General features: G+C 51.6%; 2 protein-coding genes across 4 annotated transcripts in view; one reads left to right on the forward strand and one right to left on the reverse strand.

Annotated features, from left to right (window-relative positions):
* The first annotated feature begins 1,863 nt into the window (after window positions 1-1,863).
* ENHO (energy homeostasis associated) lies at window positions 1,864-2,310 on the forward strand. Its single transcript, XM_088156608.1, has one exon. It carries the CDS (start codon window positions 1,989-1,991, stop codon window positions 2,172-2,174), a length of 186 nt encoding a protein of 61 aa, XP_088012734.1. The 5' UTR covers window positions 1,864-1,988; the 3' UTR covers window positions 2,175-2,310.
* Window positions 2,311-4,457: 2,147 nt separating this feature from the next.
* Window positions 4,458-18,347, reverse strand: part of DNAI1 (dynein axonemal intermediate chain 1) — a 144,180-nt gene continuing 130,290 nt past the window's right edge. For all 3 annotated transcript variants that reach the window (XM_088157069.1, XM_088157070.1, XM_088157068.1), the window contains one exon: window positions 4,458-4,725. In XM_088157069.1, the coding sequence (XP_088013195.1) occupies window positions 4,621-4,725 (105 nt within the window). In that variant the 3' untranslated portion in view covers window positions 4,458-4,620. The remainder of the gene's footprint in view (window positions 4,726-18,347) is intronic.

Here is an 18,347-nt window from a genome sequence, read left to right on the forward strand (position 1 = left end):
CCTATTTGGAAGCTGGCAGCTATGGACAGGGTCAGGCTGCCCTGTACCTCAGCGTCCACACCGACAGGACAAGCCGGCTGTGCTGGTGAGGCTGATCTTATTCCGAAGTCCTGATTTTCCCTTCTCTCCCTGAGTTATCATGGGGTCTAAGCCCACACCTGACTGCCTGTAGCTCCTGTGACCCGGGAAGGACCCCAGCCCAGCCTGGAAAGTCCATCCTCAGCATCCTCGAGCTCCGATGTGTGTGGGACCACGTGTGTTCGTGTGTGTGTTTGTGTGTGCGCGCAGGTGTGTGCAGGGGCAGGGCAGGCGCAGCAGGGAGAGCAGCCGGTGGCCCCCGGGCAGGGCAGGGCAGGCGGGAGAGCAGCACTGGGACCAGTACAGGCAGCACCAAGGGCAGAACTGAGGCCACCACCAAGCGCAGTATCGGAGACAGTACCAGTGACAGTACTGCTGGCAGTACGGGGCAGTACCAGGGTAGTACCGTGACAGTACCGCTGGCAGTACGGGGCAATACCGGGGCAGTTCCAGGGCAGTACCGGTGATAGTACCGTGACAATACCGCTGGCAGTACGGGGCAGTACCAGGGCAGTACTGTGACAGTACCGCTGGCAGTACGGGGCAGTACCGTGAGAGTAGTGGGGGAGTACCGGGGCAGTACCGTGAGAGTACTGCTGGAAGTATCAGGGCAGTACCGGGCGGGGTCCCGGCCCGGGCCGGCAGAGCGCGCGCTGCCCGGTGTTGTCACCGCTCACGTGGGAGCCGAGCGAGGGGGCGTGTCCCGAGTGGGACGTTCTGCCAATGGCAGGCGGCGGGCGGAAGGGGCGACCAATGGCGGGGTGGGGGCGGGGCTCCATCAAGGCCCGCCCCCCGATGCCGGCGGGAGGGCGCGGGCGGCGCGCGGGGCTGCGGCACCCACGGGCGGCCGCGGCGGGACCGCGCCGGCTCCGAGCGCTCCACGGGGCCGCGCCGGGGCCGCTCCGCGCCGGGACCCCGCGCCGCCAGCCCGCTCCCAGCGGGGCCCCGGCCCCGGCAGCGCCGCCCGCCCTCCCGCCGGCACCGGGGTCCCGGCGGTACCCGGGGAGAAGCGGAGGCAGGTGGGTAACGCCGGGGCCCCGCGGCGGGAGGGCGGAGTTGGTGGGACCTGTTGCTGTCCGGTTCCGGGAGCTCCGTGGTTGTCCCGCTCCGCGGCGGGTGCGGGTCAGAGTCCCCAGGGAGCGCCGCAGCCGGGGCTCTGCCCGACCCCGGTAAAAACCACAAAGGGGCTGCCCTGTCACCCCGCCTGCTGCCCGCCTCCCCGGCCCCGGCCCCGGCCCCGTTCTGGATGCCGGACCTTGTCGCGGCGTCCCGCCGGCAGAAAAAGGAGTTGGAGGTGGCGAGGGGATCGGAGCGGGGCCAAGGCTGTCCGGAGTCACCCGGGAGTGCACGGGGAGGAGCATTTGGGCCGGGATGAGGTGATGGGTCTCCCACTGGGGACACCTCCAGCTTGGTGGCCCACGCAGAGGATGAGGGGCAGAGCCAAGGCTGAAAAGGGGTGCTGGAAATGTCCCCCAGCCAGCTCTGACCTGGGAGCTGCTGCAGCCTTCGAACTCCAGCGGAGCCCCGGGGGCTTTAGGGTCGCTGTCCCCGAGGGGCTCGCACTGCCTGTCCCTTCATGCCCACGGTGACAGTGACTTTCTCTCTTCCAGGTGCTTGAAGGAGAACAGTGATCCCTGTGTCCTCACTGCCCTGCCGGGGGAGGGGAAGCCGAGAGAAAGCTTCTCTGTGGTGTGGTGCAGCCCGGGACACAGCTGTGAGCGGCCGAACTGACGGAGTGACACTGTCCTGCTGCCAGCCTGGCCCCATCGCCATCCCACCGCCAGCACCACGCCGTCCCCTTTGTCCCCTGCCAATGCCAGCAGGTGGAGGCTGCACGCTCGATCAGTGCCCCAGCGTCCCAAGTGTGAGACCGGGCTGCGGGCCCCACCGATTCCTGTGGGACAGTGGCCATGGCGGCTGCTCTCTCCACCGGAGCGATCGTGGCAATTTCTTTTAACTGTGTCATCGCGTTGCTCATCCTCATCCTCTTCCTCATCCTCTGCAAAGCCTGCAGGACCCCTTCATGTCCCAAGAAAACCCCAGCTTCTGATGTGGATGAGTCAAGGAACGAAGAGAAGTATCTGCTGCAGCCCTGACCTGCCTGGCGACTGGGGTATCCGGCTGTGCCGAAGGAGTTGTGCCAGACTGGATGCCTTTGCTGCGACTTGAGTGCTGGACCAGGCACGATGAAAGCTGAGGGGACACCCAACTGCTTGCAGGGGCTGTGACAGGGGGCACAGTCCTTTGCCTTTGTGGTTTTGGTGTGTGAAGTTCCCGTGAGTGCCCACAGTGATGATGGGGATAGAGAGACAACTGATGGGGATATGCCACAGGGACAGTCATGCCTGTCCCAGCGGCCAGTGAGCACAGCAGGAGCTCTGCTATCAAGTGTACCCCTTGTTTGGGAAGAGCTTGTGGGCTCTTCTCTAGTGCTCATGGCCTGGGACAGTGGCAACAAATGTCACAGACCTGAGCAAAGCTGTTTGGGGGCCTGGAGAGGGGAGGCAGCAGGGCTGGCACAAGTGCTTCTTCCCGAGCAGGCTGGCTGCTCCATGGCAGGGTGTGCCCAGGGGAACCTGAGCAGCCCCAGCCACACCCTGGCAGAGCAGGGTGTTACCAGTCCAGATGTTTGGGGGTGGGCCTGGGTGCCATGTGCCCTCAGCCTCAGGTGGGCATTTTGCAGATGTCTGCACAAGCAGCGGGTTTAACGAGGCACAAGAGGGCCTGCATGGTCTGCCTGATCATCCTCAGCCTGTCTTTGTCAGTCCCCTCCAGCATTAGCACCAATGCTGCTAGGCAAACGACCCTCCTCCTCCTCGCTGGGTGCGTGTCCCTGCCCTCCCGCCGTCTGCTCCCGGCCGAGGCCAGTCAGTGGTAATTGCCCTGCCTGTGAGCAGTAGACGTGCCCTTGAAGGCATCCCCGATCCCGCTGAGAGCAGCCTGGTGTGGCTTTTCCCTGGGGAGATGGGAGACCTGGGGAGATGAGGGTGCTTGGACAAATAGCTTTGAAGGTTCTTTGACCCTGCCTGTTCCCTGGGGATCACAGTGGCTCTGTGGGGAGGGATGCTGTCATCTGGCTTGTCTGCAAGCCTGGCAGCTGCATTCCCTGCCCTGCCAGTGGGTGCTGTGGGTTTTGGAGGGCTCTGCCTTGCCTTTCCTAGAGCCGAGCAATAGCCACAGTCACTGCTGGCATAGCCACTGCAATAAGGGGACAGAAGGGTGGGGTAGGAGGGATGCCAGTCAGGGCTCCTGCTCAGGCTTGGCCAGGCCTGGCAGAGCCTGCGGCTCCTCCCCGTGTCAGGAGTAGCAAACACATCCCTTTGCAGCCTTGTTTTTACTATACTAATAAACAGATTGTAGGATCCACCTTGTGTCTCTGAGCTCTACCCAGTGCCTGGAAAATTTGGAGGGATGTGGCATGTCCTGCCTGTTGTGCAGGGCTGCAGAGCAGCTGCCCTGGGGCTGCGGGCACAGGAGGACTGTGGGTGGTTTGCTCAGGCATGGTGATAAGGAAGGGCTCATGTCCACATCCTCTGTGGCTTTTAAATGCTGAGTGAAACCTGACTGCGTGTTTCCTGCCTGCCTGCCTGGCCTGGGGGCATGTGGGAGTCAGCAGGGAGCATTCCTCAACCTCTGTGCCAGAGGCACGGAGAGTTTCCAAGGTGTGGCCTTACTTTACAAGGATGCCTGTGGGAGACAGGCCAGCTGAGCATATGGAGGACACCTGCCACCACACCTGTCTGGTGGCTTTGGTCCCCAGGCCTGGGAGCTGTGCACAAGGATCTGGTGGTGACAGCCGCCGCTCATCAGCATGCTGTGAGGCCACTGCTGCTCCTGCTGCCACCACAGCCACGTAGCAGCTAATCCTCTGCTGCACACAGAGCCGTGGAAGGCTCTGCAAACCCTGCTGCCCAGCAGTTCCCACAGGCACCAGCTGGGCAGAGGCACCCCAGCCCCACACTGAGGCCCCTGGGGAGAGGGGAGCTGTGAGCTTCTCACAGCTGGTGACTGGCAGCTGCTGCCATGTGCTGTCTGGAGGCATGGAACGTCTTTCACAGTCCTAGGGCACCAGGCCAGGTTTCCTGGCACCCTTTGGCTTAAGCTGCCACTCCAAAATCCAGGTGTGGCATTCCATTTGACTTGCACAAATGCCTGGGGGGGCTGCAGCTCAGAGCTCAGTCTCTGGCTACCACTCACACAGTGGGACTGGCTGCCGTGAAGCTGCAGCCCTGAGGTTTTCCTAGGCCCCCTCCTGCCCTCCACAGGGCTCTCATCTGGTGCAAGCCCAGTCAAGGCTTGGGAAAGCCAAGGGCCATGTGGCTCGGGAAGGCCAAGCATGGTGAGATTTGCCTAAGCCAGACATGACTGCACACCACGGCTCTCCCACCACCTCCATTTATTTGTCCGGACACAAAGGCAAAGTGTTCCTGCTGTGCAAAAAGTGGGCAGCAGGGGCCCGTGGCTTGCATGCCAAGTAGCCGCCGATCAAAGCCGAGCTTGTTTGGCCAAGAAAGCTGCCCACAGAGTCATCATTCTCCCCTCTCACTTCTCTTCCTTGCTCCCTGGCTCTCTCACCAGGCTAAGCAGCTTCTCCAGCTTTGCTATTTCCACCTCAGGACCTTTCTTCACCTCCTGGCCTTTCTTCTGCTGCAAGAGATCAAACAGGATAGAACTGTGAGCAGGGAGGAAAGCAGGGACGAGGAGGGGTCCAATGCAGGGAGGGCTGCTGGAGTGCTGTGTCTCTCACCCCTCACTGGACACTGATCCGCAGAGGGACGCACCTGCTCATCCTCATATTTCAAGCCTAAGGTGCCATGAGTTGTGTGAAAGCTCCTAAGAGCTGGGCAAGGACACTAATTAAGTGCTTGGATGGGAATGGGAGTGGATCTGTTGATCTACAGTGACTCAAAGCCTCTTCTGCCTCTCTCTTCCTAGACCTTCTTAGCCCCATAGGACTGGACCACCCTCTAAGCTATGCCCCCAAGCTGCAGGTAGGTGCCAGGTATGCAAGACTGCTAGGGCAGTGATAGCAGTGCAGCTGTCCAAACCTCCCCAAAACAGCCCCACCATGCCCATCCCGTGCAGGTGCTCCTGGACAGAGGCAGCCACAGGAGCAGGGATCATCCCTTTTGCACCCAAATGGCTTTTCCCAAGAGGGCAGCTGGGTGTTGAAAGCCCCTAACTTGGTAGGGACAAGTGAGTCAGGACTCCCAGGTGTACTGTTAACTCCTCACTGAAACTCTCCTGTGCCAACTCTGATGCACACTCCAGCATGGGCAGGGAGGACAAGCACTTCCCACAGTCCCCTAGCACCTGTCCCAAGCATCCCAGTGGCTCCCTGCCTGAGCTAAAGTAAAACTACCAGAAAAATCACATAGCACAAGGGAAAGAACCTGCCCAGTTCAGCCCTCACTTGTTTGGGAGCAGCAGGAGCATTCCAGGCCTGGCAGAGGATGATGTCCCTGCTGAAGGCACAAATTCCACTCAGTGCATCGGGCAGAATATGTTTTTGCTGTGCTGTGGACTGCAGCATTGCTCTCAACAGAGTTCTGGCACTTTGGGAAAGTGATTAACTGGGCTTAGGCTCTCCAGGTTCTCAAAATATAAGACACAGCTGCAGCAGAAGAATTTTCCAAGCTACACTGAGCCCACCAAGCCCTCCTGCAGCTGAGCATCTACGCCATGGGATTTCTCCAAAATAGTTTCCCTCACTTCCATCATGAAGCGTTGCCTTTCAGTCACAGCTTTCCCCTTAGCCAGCCTGCTGGATCTCCTCTTGCCTCTGGATTTGGTGGGATACCCCTGCTTTGGGGCTGTGGAACTTGTCTGTGTGCAGCATGGCTCCGGGCACTCCAGAGAGCAGCTGCCAAGCACAGGTGAGCAGGAGGGCTGGCACCATTGTGTCCTCACTTTTTGTCTGGCAGGTGGGCTCAGGAGAGGCGGCAGTGGGCCTCCAATGCTGCAGCAGAGCAAAAGGAAAGGAACATCCCTGACCACGCTTGGAGGCAGCCTGCAGGAAGCTGCTGTGCTGGCTCTTCTTGGCATCCCCAAAGCACAGCCTCTGCTCTCTGTGCTCTCAGAAGGCCAGAGCAGCAGCACTCAACATCGGAGAAAGGACACTGCCAGCTTCCCTCTCTCCCCACTTAGAACAGATCAATTCTCCTCCCGCTGAATCAGCCCCGCTAATGGCCGCGGGTGCAACAATTACAAGCACACACCTTCCCTCCAGCGCTGAAGAAATGCCAGCACACCACATGGAGGAAGCTGTGAGCCAGCATGGATCTCACTGCGTTTCTCTAGCAAACATGGGCATTGCTGACTGATGACAACGAGCAAAGAAGTCCCCGGGGAATCCCCGTGTCCTCCCTCATCCCAGCCCAGAGCAACTTCGGGGGAACAGAGGTTTCCTAAGCTGCCAGAGGACACTGCTGAGATGAAAGCAGTCCTGGAGGGAGGATGGTGACAGAGATATTTGGAAACCCCTCTGCTTCCAAGAAGAGACTCCCACCACTGTTCTGAGCACTGGGATGAGCCCAGGTTGTTTTACTTACTGAGTCCATTGGCTGCATGCTGGGACAGTGCTGGTTTGTATTAATGCCAACAGGTGAGCAGCACCCTTCGTGGCTCTGGGCACTGCCACTGATGTTTGTAATAATGGCCCACACCACAGCAGAGCATCTCTCTGAGTGAGAGCCTTGGGATAAACACAGCTGCTTGAGGTATTTCAGGACTTAGCTATTTCTGCAAAAAAGCTGCTTTGCTGTCTGACAGCATTCAAACCCCTCCCTTTGGCACTCTGTCACATACAGCACCACACAAAGGTCCTCGGGACAGGCAAAAGAGGCACATGCTTTGCTCAAATGAGAAGAGAAGATGCTGAAGCCACCTCCCATCAATCCATCTCCATCCCAAGCCCTTTGATGCTCTCCACTGGTAGGGTTAGGGAGAGTCCCTGGCTGATGACCTGCAGGCCCATGGTAACTGTGTCTAAGCCTTGCTGAATTCACCAGTCTCAGGCAAGGCTCAGCTCCTGGTCACTAAACTGTCCCTAAAACTTTAACTTTCACACTGGCTCAGCTCCTTTGGTGCTTCTGAGCACACTGCAACAAAGCCACATGCAAGCCTGTAATGAGCCGTAACAGAACCAGAGCCCTAATTTAACGCCACATAACCAAGCAAGCAAGATGACACAGGGAATGAAAATTATAATGTCCTTTTGGGAGCACTGGAATGGAAAGCTTCCCTTTATTCTGTCATCTGCTTCTCCCAAGGCACTTGTGCTTGTGAGCTGGCTAGGCCACTGATGGCACCAGCACAGCACTGTGGGATCTGCTTGGATGCACGGGGCAGCTTCCTACAAATCCAGGGGCTTTGTCTGCATCAGACCTGTGAGGAGCAGTCCTTCTTCGAGCAGAGCTATCGCCATGTCCCAGGGCAGACACAAGGTAGGGAAGTGTCACTTCCACACGCAGCTGCCAAAAGGTTCAGCCTCCAGCAAATGCCACAGCCAGGTGTGGAGAGGACTTCACGGGGCTCTGCCACCATGTGTGTAGCTGAGCCTGTCCTCCACCTACATCCCTGCTCCCACATCCATAGGGCTCATCCGGAGCTGAGAGTGAGTCAGGGCAGAACATCCTCCCCGTGAAGCTGTTAGCTGCAGAGCTGAGATTACATGGGAGGTCTGTCCCTGAGGAGCTCATGGAATGAGTATTGGAGCTGCTCAGAGCAGCGTTTGCATCGACTTTATTGTTAATTGCTTCCAATTGGAGAGCAAAATGTTCCCATTGAAACGGTGATGAGGGACATGGCAGGAAAGCTCATGGCAGGGCCAGAAAAGGTGCTGTGTGGGGATGGACTGCCCTGCTTACAGAACACGACGTCAGGGAGGAGAGATGTGCAAGAGACCTCCTGTTTGTGTCCATGCTAAATTTGTTGATAGATTTCTCATAGTCCTTATACTTCCTTTACCTCATGTCTGGGGTCTCCTCTGGCTTGTCAAGCAGGGAAATTGAGGCAAGGTGCTCAGGCTTACAGGCAATGTGCAGGACCCTTGATGGTCCTTTCAGCCCCGGGGTGAGTACTGGCACTGGAAGTGAAGCAGGAGGTGGGAGATGACTGAGGTGAAGCCTCAGGGGTAAGGGTGGGGTGAGGACTAGAACAAAGATGAGGATGAGGTCTAGCTGCTTGAAGATCCCTTGACCCTTGGGATCCTCAGCCCCACCCATCCCCAGGCTGGCACATGCTGAACTCTGCATTCAGGTTATGGGACTCATTTAAACTGGAGTCTTGGCTAATGGTTTCATTCCCTAGTTGAACAGTATACTGCTGAGTTAATAAAACTCTCCCATAAAAGCCTGATGCTGGCACTTTCCAGCTTCCATTGTCTTTTTCCCATTGGTGGAATAATCATAAAACATCTGCTCTAAAGCTTCGATTAAACAAGGCCAAACATGTTTATGTTTTAAAGCACAGAGGAAGTCAACCACACTGACATCAACGTAAGAAAGTCCCCACAACTTCCTTGGAGGCAGAGGTTACCCTCTACCCTACTGAGCCTTGGCTAAGAGGCACAGGCCTGTCTCTGTCCTGCTGTTGTCATGACACTGATGTCAGTCCTTACACGATGGGATTTCTGGATACAGTCATGCTGGAACAGGATCTAGACATTTTATGAAGCAACCCAGTGACCTAAGAACTGGCTTCCCATGAACAAGGATTTAAGCTTTTACAGAGTTGTTTTGAAGGGGGTGAGAAGCTTCAAGAAGACATCTAAAACTGCTTATTCTCATAATCTTCAGTGGGAAGGGGCACACAGGCTGACAGCTGTTCAGAGGTATACTTCTTTGGGAGAGGATCTTTTCTTATTCCTTCTCCTCATGGTCCAGAATAAGGGTTCCTCCATTATCAAAACACACTAGTGACTGGTCTGGTGAACTCAACAAATGAAAGCAAAAGATGAAGCTTCCCTGGAGCATTTCTGTCAGGAAGACCAAGGAAAGCCAAACTCCTTCATGAACAGATGAAAATTTTCCTCCTCATCTCCCTGGGCCACGAACCAGACATTAACAGGATCATCAGGAACATGATATGAAGTGCAGCCCTGAAGCCTCCCAGATCTACCTCATCATGGACCTATTGCAAACCAGTGCTGTCATATGAAGCTGGAGTTATGCTGACCTGGGGATGAGGTCTGTGCCAGGACCACTTCTGGGCTCTCAAGAAGTCCATTTACAGGCAACAGCAACATGCTTTTCAACCACAGAGAGCACTGTGGCCACTCACAGCCTGATCTGACAGCATCACTCCTGGCCCACGGAAGGACCAGCTGACAGACCGGAGATAAGGATTTAGGTTAATTCCATTACTGTTTGGAAATAAATGTCATAGTAAACATTTTTGCAAGGAATAAAACCAGCAGAAAAGCCCAGGGAATGGCTGGGTCATTCAGGTGACAGCAGCCACACAGGATCACTGGCCTCAAGGGTGCTCTTACCTCCAGCTTCAGGTACAACCTGTGCAGTTCAGGGCAACCCCCACCTTACTCAAGCTCACATCCTGACTCAGAGACCTTGCCTGGAATCTGCACTGGCCCATGCCAAAGCAGAGCAGGGTACACGGATCTCAGGGTTCCAGCTGATCTGCCTTTGCTGTTGGAAGTCTCAATTTAAACTGGGTAAGTCCCAGTGCTGGGACTAGCCTGTGGCTCAGCAGCACATATCTGCCAGGAAAGGCGTGGGAGCAAAGGTCAGGACATCCAACAGGCAGGAAGGGCAAACACAATTGGATCAGACCTGGAAGCGGATGGGATTGTCACTGGAAATAAACCAGAAAGAATTGAGCAGGGCATGTGGGCAGGAGTCACTTGTCCCTAAATAGTGGGTAGCTGCCCACAGCACACCACAGAGCTGGCTGGTTCACAAACATCCTTAGGAGAGGGGAGGGAATGCCTGATGGAATGGATGGGCTCTGCAGCAGCAGAGAGCTAACAGCCTGGCCAAATCCATGGCCTTCAGGGAGCACAGCTTGTGGGAATCGTCACAGCTCTGTGTCTGCTCTGCCAGGGGCTGGATGGGACTCCACCTCCTTGCTTACCCCCACTGCAGTGTCCTCTCGCCAAGCAGTTGTGCACACAGCAGGAGCTGTTCCCTGAAGAATATTCCCTGTTCTTGCTAACTGCAGAGCCTCGAGCAATGTCTCTTACAGACCACTAATTTAGGCACCTAAATTTAGCCATAAAAAGACCACATTTAACATGAAAAGTTCAGAGAGCAAGGCCAAGCTAGTGCAGATTTGTCTCATGGTAATCCCCACAGCTCCTCTGAACTGGGCATTACAATGACTTTTTACCTCCTTCTGAATTTATCCCTGTACCAGCTGCAGAAACCCACCAAAACCATTTAAAATTGTGGGTCCTTTGTCTTTTCTATTGTCTGACACAAGTTCAAAAGAGGGATGTTGTCATGGCCCTCAGCTCATGAATCACCAAATAAATAGCTTTAAAGAGAAGGAAAAATTTTAAAGTCATCTTAAGCCATTATGGGTCTGAAATGAGCCAATACCCTTAAATCTGCTCCACACAGATCCTGTGATTAGGAAACACCAGCAACAGGGTCCCAAGAGGTCACATTGTGTTTTGTCAGCCTTGAGGACAATTTGGCTATGCTCTAACTGTGAGCTCTGGGTGAGATGAAGAACAGCTTTCTTTTGGGTGTCATCAGCCTTAGTCACTGAGATTAGCCAACATCTATAGGCTCTATTCAAATAGAACAGCCTGGTGAGAAAACAAACTCTTCACAAGGTACATGGAAAAGATTTTCAGTCATATCACTTAAGTGACTTGTACTAAGCACTGAGAAAAACCATTGTGTGCTCATTGTGCAAGGCAATTACCCTGTCCTGGCACACTGAGACCTCCTGAAGGAGTCAGAGTGGAATAAAACCCCAAAAACCTTTTTCCTCAAGCCTAAGGAGTCCTGGTGATGCAAACCATCATTGAGATAAGGATAGAGGGGATGGGATGCCCTTTCCTTCACCTCACTGTGAGGACAGGCAGTGCATTACCCACTAAAACCCTGTATCCAGCCCTACTGGATTCAGATTTTCTGCAGTGCCATTTGGCTCATTGGGATGGGATCAATTACTTTAAGTAGCTTTTAATGTTTTGGGAAGCCCCAGTACCCAAAGTCTGCCTACATGCCATGTATTATAATGGCATGGGATGCAAAGGCTGGTGGGGGCATTAGTGCCCAGTGTTTTAGCTGTAGGATCTCTCAGATCCAAGCAGCAGGGAGGAAGGAAACGAGAAGGAGATTTTAATTGAGATTGTCCATAAAACCCACTAGACAGGCAATACCTTGTGTTCTAGCTCGACTTCAAATATTGCTGCAATTCCAGTGACACCCAGACACCAAACCTCAGTGTAACTTAGACAATCCAAAAGCTGACCAGGCTTCCTGAACTCTTGCACCCATCACGAGGGGCCACATCTGCAGCACTTCTTCACTTGGGCTGGCAAACCTGACGTGAAAGGCTTGGGCGCACGCAGCACCTACAGACATGTACTTCAAACCCATGCAGAGGGATAAAATCAAGGATATGCCCGGCAGAATGCAGTGACCCCAGCATTCTTAAGCTGCAGCCCTTGATTCCTGGCAGGAAGCACAGTCAGCCACCCAGCAACATTTCCTTATCACTCAGCATCTCTTTCTTTTTTTTTTTTTTTTTTTTTTTTTATTACTTCAGCTTTACTTTAGCATTTCGGCATGCCAGCTCAGTAAGCTGTTATGGATTAGAGTTTAATAAAAGCAATCCAACACGGATGTGAATATGCAGCTCCTGCAACTCTTGGGTACTGCTGTTATATCATAGAGCACAGCATCTCCTGAGAGAACATTTGCAGTTGTATGAACAGTATATTTTTAAAACTTTTTAAATGCCGTTTTCAGTTTTGTCAATGCCTTTTTCTCTGGCCACCATTACATATACATGTACCTATACACCTGTATATATACATGTACATATAATTATACACCAACATATACACGTCCACCTTGATCACCTTTTAACTGCCTTAAGAAAGTCCAGTTGCTGTTTTTCTTTTAACACAGCACCTTCTTTAATTTTTTTTTAAATACAGTTCATAGAAGTATTTGCATAGGAAATATATTCTTGGTTGCTACTTGTATGGGAGGATGTGAATATACTTCATTTTGGATAAATACAAGTACACAGGAAACCGGATTTTGCTATTATTAGAAGTAAAAATAAATGTCCTTGCTCAAAGAAGCCTCATATGTAATAACATTAAATGCCAATGGTATGAAAGATGTATTACGACTGATACTCTTCTGCTTATGAAAGAACTCAGTCTGCAATTTAATGTCAAGCCACATTCCTCTCTTTCTCTTTCCTGCTCTCCATGACTGAACTCAGGGATGCCGCAGAAATTGCACTGCATCTTTCAGACATGTGAATGATTGTGTCATCTCAACAATGCATTTCCTGTGTATTTTTCATTTGAATCACAGAGTCACCTGGGCCAGAGCTAGGAGGGGTTAGTTCACTAGTGCATTCTTGTCCATGGTGGGAGCAGCTACTCTTAAATTGCTTCTGACAGATATTTGTCCAGTCCTTGGGGTGCCCAGCACAAGAGGCCCCAAGCAGTGGATTGTCCCACTCTGGTTCCAATACCTACACAGCCATTTCTTTTGACACCCCCAGGAATGGTACTGCCAACCCATCTCTTGGTGATGTCTGTCAGCATGTCCCTCCTACACCCACTGAAACCTTCTCCCTACGTATTTCCCTGCTGTCTTGTTACCTCAGAGCACTGCCTTCCTTACCTTGCCAGCCCAGGATCTCTTCAGGAGTGCTCACCTCTCTCATCTCCCTGCTTCCAGCCTCTCAGATGGTTGTATTGTCCTTGTTGCTCTCCTGCTCCTCATACTCCTCAACCCCAGTACCCAAAACTGAAGCAGAGGCCTTTGCACTGCAAACCAGTGCCACAGCATCAGATCATGTTTCCTGCTCACTCCTCTCCTGCCTGTGCTCTCCAGTACATCTCTGCTCAGGCAAGTGAGACCTTTTTTCTGTTCACTTCCTCAGTCATTCCAACCTCCTTTCCCTTTCCTTCTGTTTGCCTCCAACCTCACCGAAGTGCATCCTGTTTACTTCAGACTGAGTCTCCCCATTTGCCTCAGATTAAATGACTTGCACAGCTTCTCTCCACCTGCTGCACAGGAAACAGCCAGGCAAATGATAAATGCCACGCAAACACTCCCAGGCCCGGGAACCAGATACACTGTTAGCCTGGACAGCGCGGGACGTCACGCTAAATCGCATCAGCCACGACTGAGTGACGCTGCAGCATGCAAATCAGGGCTTAAAAGAGGTCAGTGAGGAGCTGGACGCAGGACAAGCACGGGAAATCCTGCAGCTAGAACTGTTGTTTTTCCCTGGGATTTCACACAGTTACAGCAGCTGAGAAATCCCTTCCTGCCCCACAGACACATAAGGCCCAGCTGTGTCCCACCACAGCACCACTCTGCCCTGGGTGCACCTGAGGATTGCTGGTGTTAGTCCACTCTTGGAATGGGCTTGGCACAGTGCTGGTCCATGCAGGATGTTTGTTGCTGCCTGTTGAGACATCTGCCCTCTGAGCCCACGTATCCGGCAGTGATGCTGAGGCTGTGTTACACATCCATGTGTACATGTTGTGTTCTCCCCATCCATGTTCACTGACCCAGCTACATTGGACTGTCCACAAGGATCTGAGCAAGAGCTGTGCAGAGAACAGGATTCATACTGATCTGACTGCAAATGCAGGGCCCAAGCCAGAAGCAAACAGGATAAAACAGTGCAGGAGAATTCCAGCAACATGCTGGGAGGCACCTCAGAGAGTGCTTCTCTAGGGCACAGGCACCCAGAGAACCATTCATTTCCTTCTGTGAGACACTGTCAGCAGTGTGCTGATATGCCCTGACCTGATCAAAAGCTGCTCTGCAGGAAGGAACCCAGGATGAACCTGAGTATGGGATTCCTGGCATGCAGTGATGGGGATGGCAACAGGACTGGAGTTGGGGATGCTCCTGTCCCATCAGCAGACCCAGATTACCATATGGTGATGTGTCCCTACCCATGTCTCACTCTGACCCTACCACCCAGGAACAGGGTGTCTCCTGTCTGGAGACAAAGATGAGGTACACTCTGAATAAAAAGCAAATCTAGATTCTGTGTTCGTGTAAGCTATTCAAGCAGGAGGCAGCCAATTTTAACAACAATCCAGTCTTAAGACGCTGATCTGGCTCCAGCCCAGGTCTTCGTACTAAGCTCCTTGACATCCTGTTTAGAAAAGCATTATTAAAATCTAATTGCTTCATGCATATATTGCTGTTTTAATTATAACAGAAGCAGGAGAGACAGACAGGAGCAGTAATCAATCTCTCTGATACTAGTACATTTTTGAAGAAGGAACTGGCCATGGGAAAAGCCAATCCAACATCATCTGTGGAAACCAGAGGGAGATATTCCTAATGATTGTCCACACTGCCAACAGCACAGTCTCAGTATGTCCAGAAGTAGCCTCCCCAAAGTGCTCTTTGCTTTGAGACATTGACTGGGATGCTGCACCTGAATTAATTTTACATGTTTGCTGCTGTGTCTCTGTTGTACCAAAATGTAATTACTTCAGAGCCATAGACCAGTTAAACCCATCTGCTCAGCTGGCTGATGAAACGAATGGATATTCTTCGAAACAAAGTATTGCAAATGGAGGCATGCTGGAAAGAAAATTATGTAGAAATCATCAAGGTCCTTAAACCAAGAGTTTCCCAAAGTAATCTCTCCACTGCCAAGTAAGTCCCACGAGTATCAAAGACAGAACAAGGTTAACCAGCAGCTGGTAGTTTCAGCAAAACAGTGGCCAAGATGGCAAAACAAATCATCTGACAAATAATTGCAGATGTAAGGCCTTAGAAGGGACCTGTTGACAGAGGTTAACTGACATTCATGCACATCCTTAACTAAGTGGATAGGTACACTACGGAAAAACTCTTCACCAAAAAGGCTTGTCAAGCACTAGAAGAGGCTGCCTGGGGACGCTGTGGTGTCACCAATGCTGGAGGTATTTAAAAGATATTTTGACACCCAAGGACATGGTTTAGTGATGGGCTTGGCAGTGCTGGGTTAACAGTTGGAACAATGACACAAAGCCGGTCACTGCAGTGTCACTGAAAGCCTCAAAACACCAGCAAACATGGCCTGATCTTTGCCTTGATCTTTCTGTTGCTGGAACTGGAACAGATGGACGTGGCTGGGGCAATGCTGCCAGGCAAACAGCCACCATTCCTCCTGGGGGCCCTTAAAGGAAGGTATCTCCTTGATGGAGATGGCAGAGATCTTGTCACATCTTCTGGCTGCAGATTCCAATGGCATAGTCAGATCATCATCTCAAGAGGGGTCACTTCTTCCCAGGCTCTGTGTTTGCATTTTGATCTGAGCCCAGGCACTGACTCCTGGTGTCACCCTGTTGTGAGGAAATCTCTGAAACACAGATGTGTTGATAAGCTGCAGGTCTGGGGGGAGCTAGTGAGGACTGAACAAGAACCTGGTGATGTTTTCAGAGTGCTCAAGGTGACAACCAGAGTTGTTTCTCTCCACAAGCACAGATGAGATGCCTAAACTTGCTTAGAGGAGTGGTGGAAGCAATTGCTTTGTAGAAATAATATTGCCTCAACCCCCCATATCCCACTGCTTCTCCCATGAAACAGTTGACCCTGTAGATCCTGCACATAAAGTGCTGAGAGATGCAGACAGAAATGTCAAGGCACAGTGGTTTCTCCAGGCCCTCTGCTGATCCAGCTCTTCCCCTCTCTGGGAGGAATAGTTACCATCATTTGAGAGCTGGGTGAGACACAGCCCAGCAGGGGATGAGCCCATTACACTGCTGCCTGCCTGGCATCAAGAACAATCCTGGAAAGAGATGTTTTCACAGCTGGCAACCAAGCAGGAAACAAAAGGAAGACAGGAGGCACTTGCGCTCAGAAAATTAAATCCAAATTACAGTAATTATACTTGCTTTAACACCTGTTTTGCCATAAAGATGCATAACATCCTTAAGTGAGAGCTGCAACTGTCCTGAAGGTGAGAAGAAGGCGACTGAAGAAAGAGTGCCAGCTTCTCCCTAGCTTGAAAATCCTTAACAAGTCTGGATCATCATGAATGGTTGTTTGCATTTAACTCCCCCAGCAACCACCTGTAAATGAATCAGCAACCCAGCAAGAGCAGTAGAGAACCTGTAACAGATCTGATTTATTCAAGCAATCCATGATTTAACCACAAAGAAAGGCATTGTTTTCTATATGACAATCTGGAGTTTGGATTCTATTGTGTGTACACAATATGAGATAAATTCTCACCTCACTCCATGATGAAATCACATCCTGTTGGAGGCATGGGATTACTGACTAAACTGGGCTTATTAGCATAATACTGAGTCCTTGGACCACAGAAACTTAATTCACATTCTGCACCTAAGCAGAATCAAGTACAGTGGAAACCAGCCCTGCCAGATGTTGTTGGTGTTTTGGGAAGGTCTTCACTGAAATAACTTCTTCAATTTCAGTCCATATCCCCAAGTGGAGATGTGGTACAAAGCCTTTCAACGTCCTTGTAACCTCCATGCTGACAGTTTCTCACAAGATTTTATAAGTGGACTCTGCTAGATCAGCTGAGGAATGAGTAAGAAATTTGAAACACCAGTGAGGAAACACCAATCCACCCTCCCAAATAAATCTGCAGACTGTTCTGAGACTTCATGCCAGCTTTTTTCACTGATAGCTGCTCTTTTGGGTGATTTTTCAGACGGTTACTCTTCCTGTTTCTGATATAACTTCTTCACTCTCTGTACTCTCCTGGTTTAGCTCAGACACACACTTGCCATTTGGCTTGGCACCAGAAGATAAGTACAGAACCACAGAAGGTTCCCTCAGGAGGGACAGGTGAAGCCAAGGATGGCTACAGAGCCTGAGGGTGAGAACAACACTCAGTCTCTATGTAATCCATGGTGTAAGAGCAGCTGTCAATCTAGTAAATAGCTCTTTAAACATCCAAGTAAAATGTTTGATATTTCCTATCATACAACTTGAGCAGATTTTCTGCAACAAGGCAGGCAGTTCCAAACCAGAAGGCGCTAATTAAGAAACCCTAGGTGAGTGTTAATGAAAGAAATTTTGAGAAGTGAGAGAAAGCAAAGAGGATGAACCCTTCTCACCTCCTGTCCCTGGTCCTGTGTGCCATGTTCTTAGTCACTGGAAAAAAAAAAAGAAAACTAGCTTTCTAGGAAGGAAAGAAAGAACACAAAGAGATGACAGCTGTGCTGGATCAGTGTGTCTGTTTTCTGCCCTGGTGATGAAAAACAGGCTATGAAAGGTCTTCATTTTCAGCTAATGGTTTCACCTACAGAAAGAGAGGCAGAAGGCAGTTTAAGGGGTGAACAGAGGTGTTGATGTACCAGATTGAGTCCAGCAGAGACTACCAAGACTGTTGATGGCTGGAGGATTTGCACTGAATAGATACTAAGAGTGCTGGGCTTGTTCAACCTATAGAAGATGTAGTTCTGAATGACCTAAAAGCCACCTGCCTGCACCCAAGTGGAGGATATTAAGAAGACAGAAATGGACTCTGCAGGAGTGCACAGCAGGAGAATGAGTCACAACAGCTATAAACTGAAACAGGGAAGGATTCAATGTGACATAAAGTTTTTCTCCACTGTGACACTTAGTCATTGGAACAAGACTCCAGAGTGGCTGTGAGACCTCCAGCCTTGGAGTTTTCAAGAGAAGCCTAAGCCCTCAGCAACCTTGTCTGATCTCAGGGTTGTACCTTCTCTGAGCTGGAGGCTGGACAAGAGATATCCCAACATCACCTCCAGCCTAAATGTGCCTGTGGTTCTGCAATCCCAAGATGTTCTTCATCACCATGTGTAAACTGGAGGATGAGTATTGCAGCTCTACCCTACTCTGCTATTATGCTGTTATTGCAGACAGTGTTGCTAAGCAAATGTCCTCTTAAACCTTACATTGCTCATAATGTCAGGGCCAGTGCAGACTAATACAGCCCTCAATTCACAGCTCCTGGAGTGCACTGGCACAGAGGGGACCAGTTCCCCAGCACTCTCCTCTCAGAGTATCTAGACGCCACACAGAACAATTTGAATGTTGGTGTCAAAGGGGTAAAGAGAAGAAGAAGGTCCTTCAGTGAAAAATGACAAC

The sequence above is a fragment of the Sturnus vulgaris genome, chromosome Z, assembly GCF_052056855.1.
Source record: "Sturnus vulgaris isolate bStuVul1 chromosome Z, bStuVul1.hap1, whole genome shotgun sequence".
NCBI lineage: Eukaryota > Metazoa > Chordata > Aves > Passeriformes > Sturnidae > Sturnus > Sturnus vulgaris.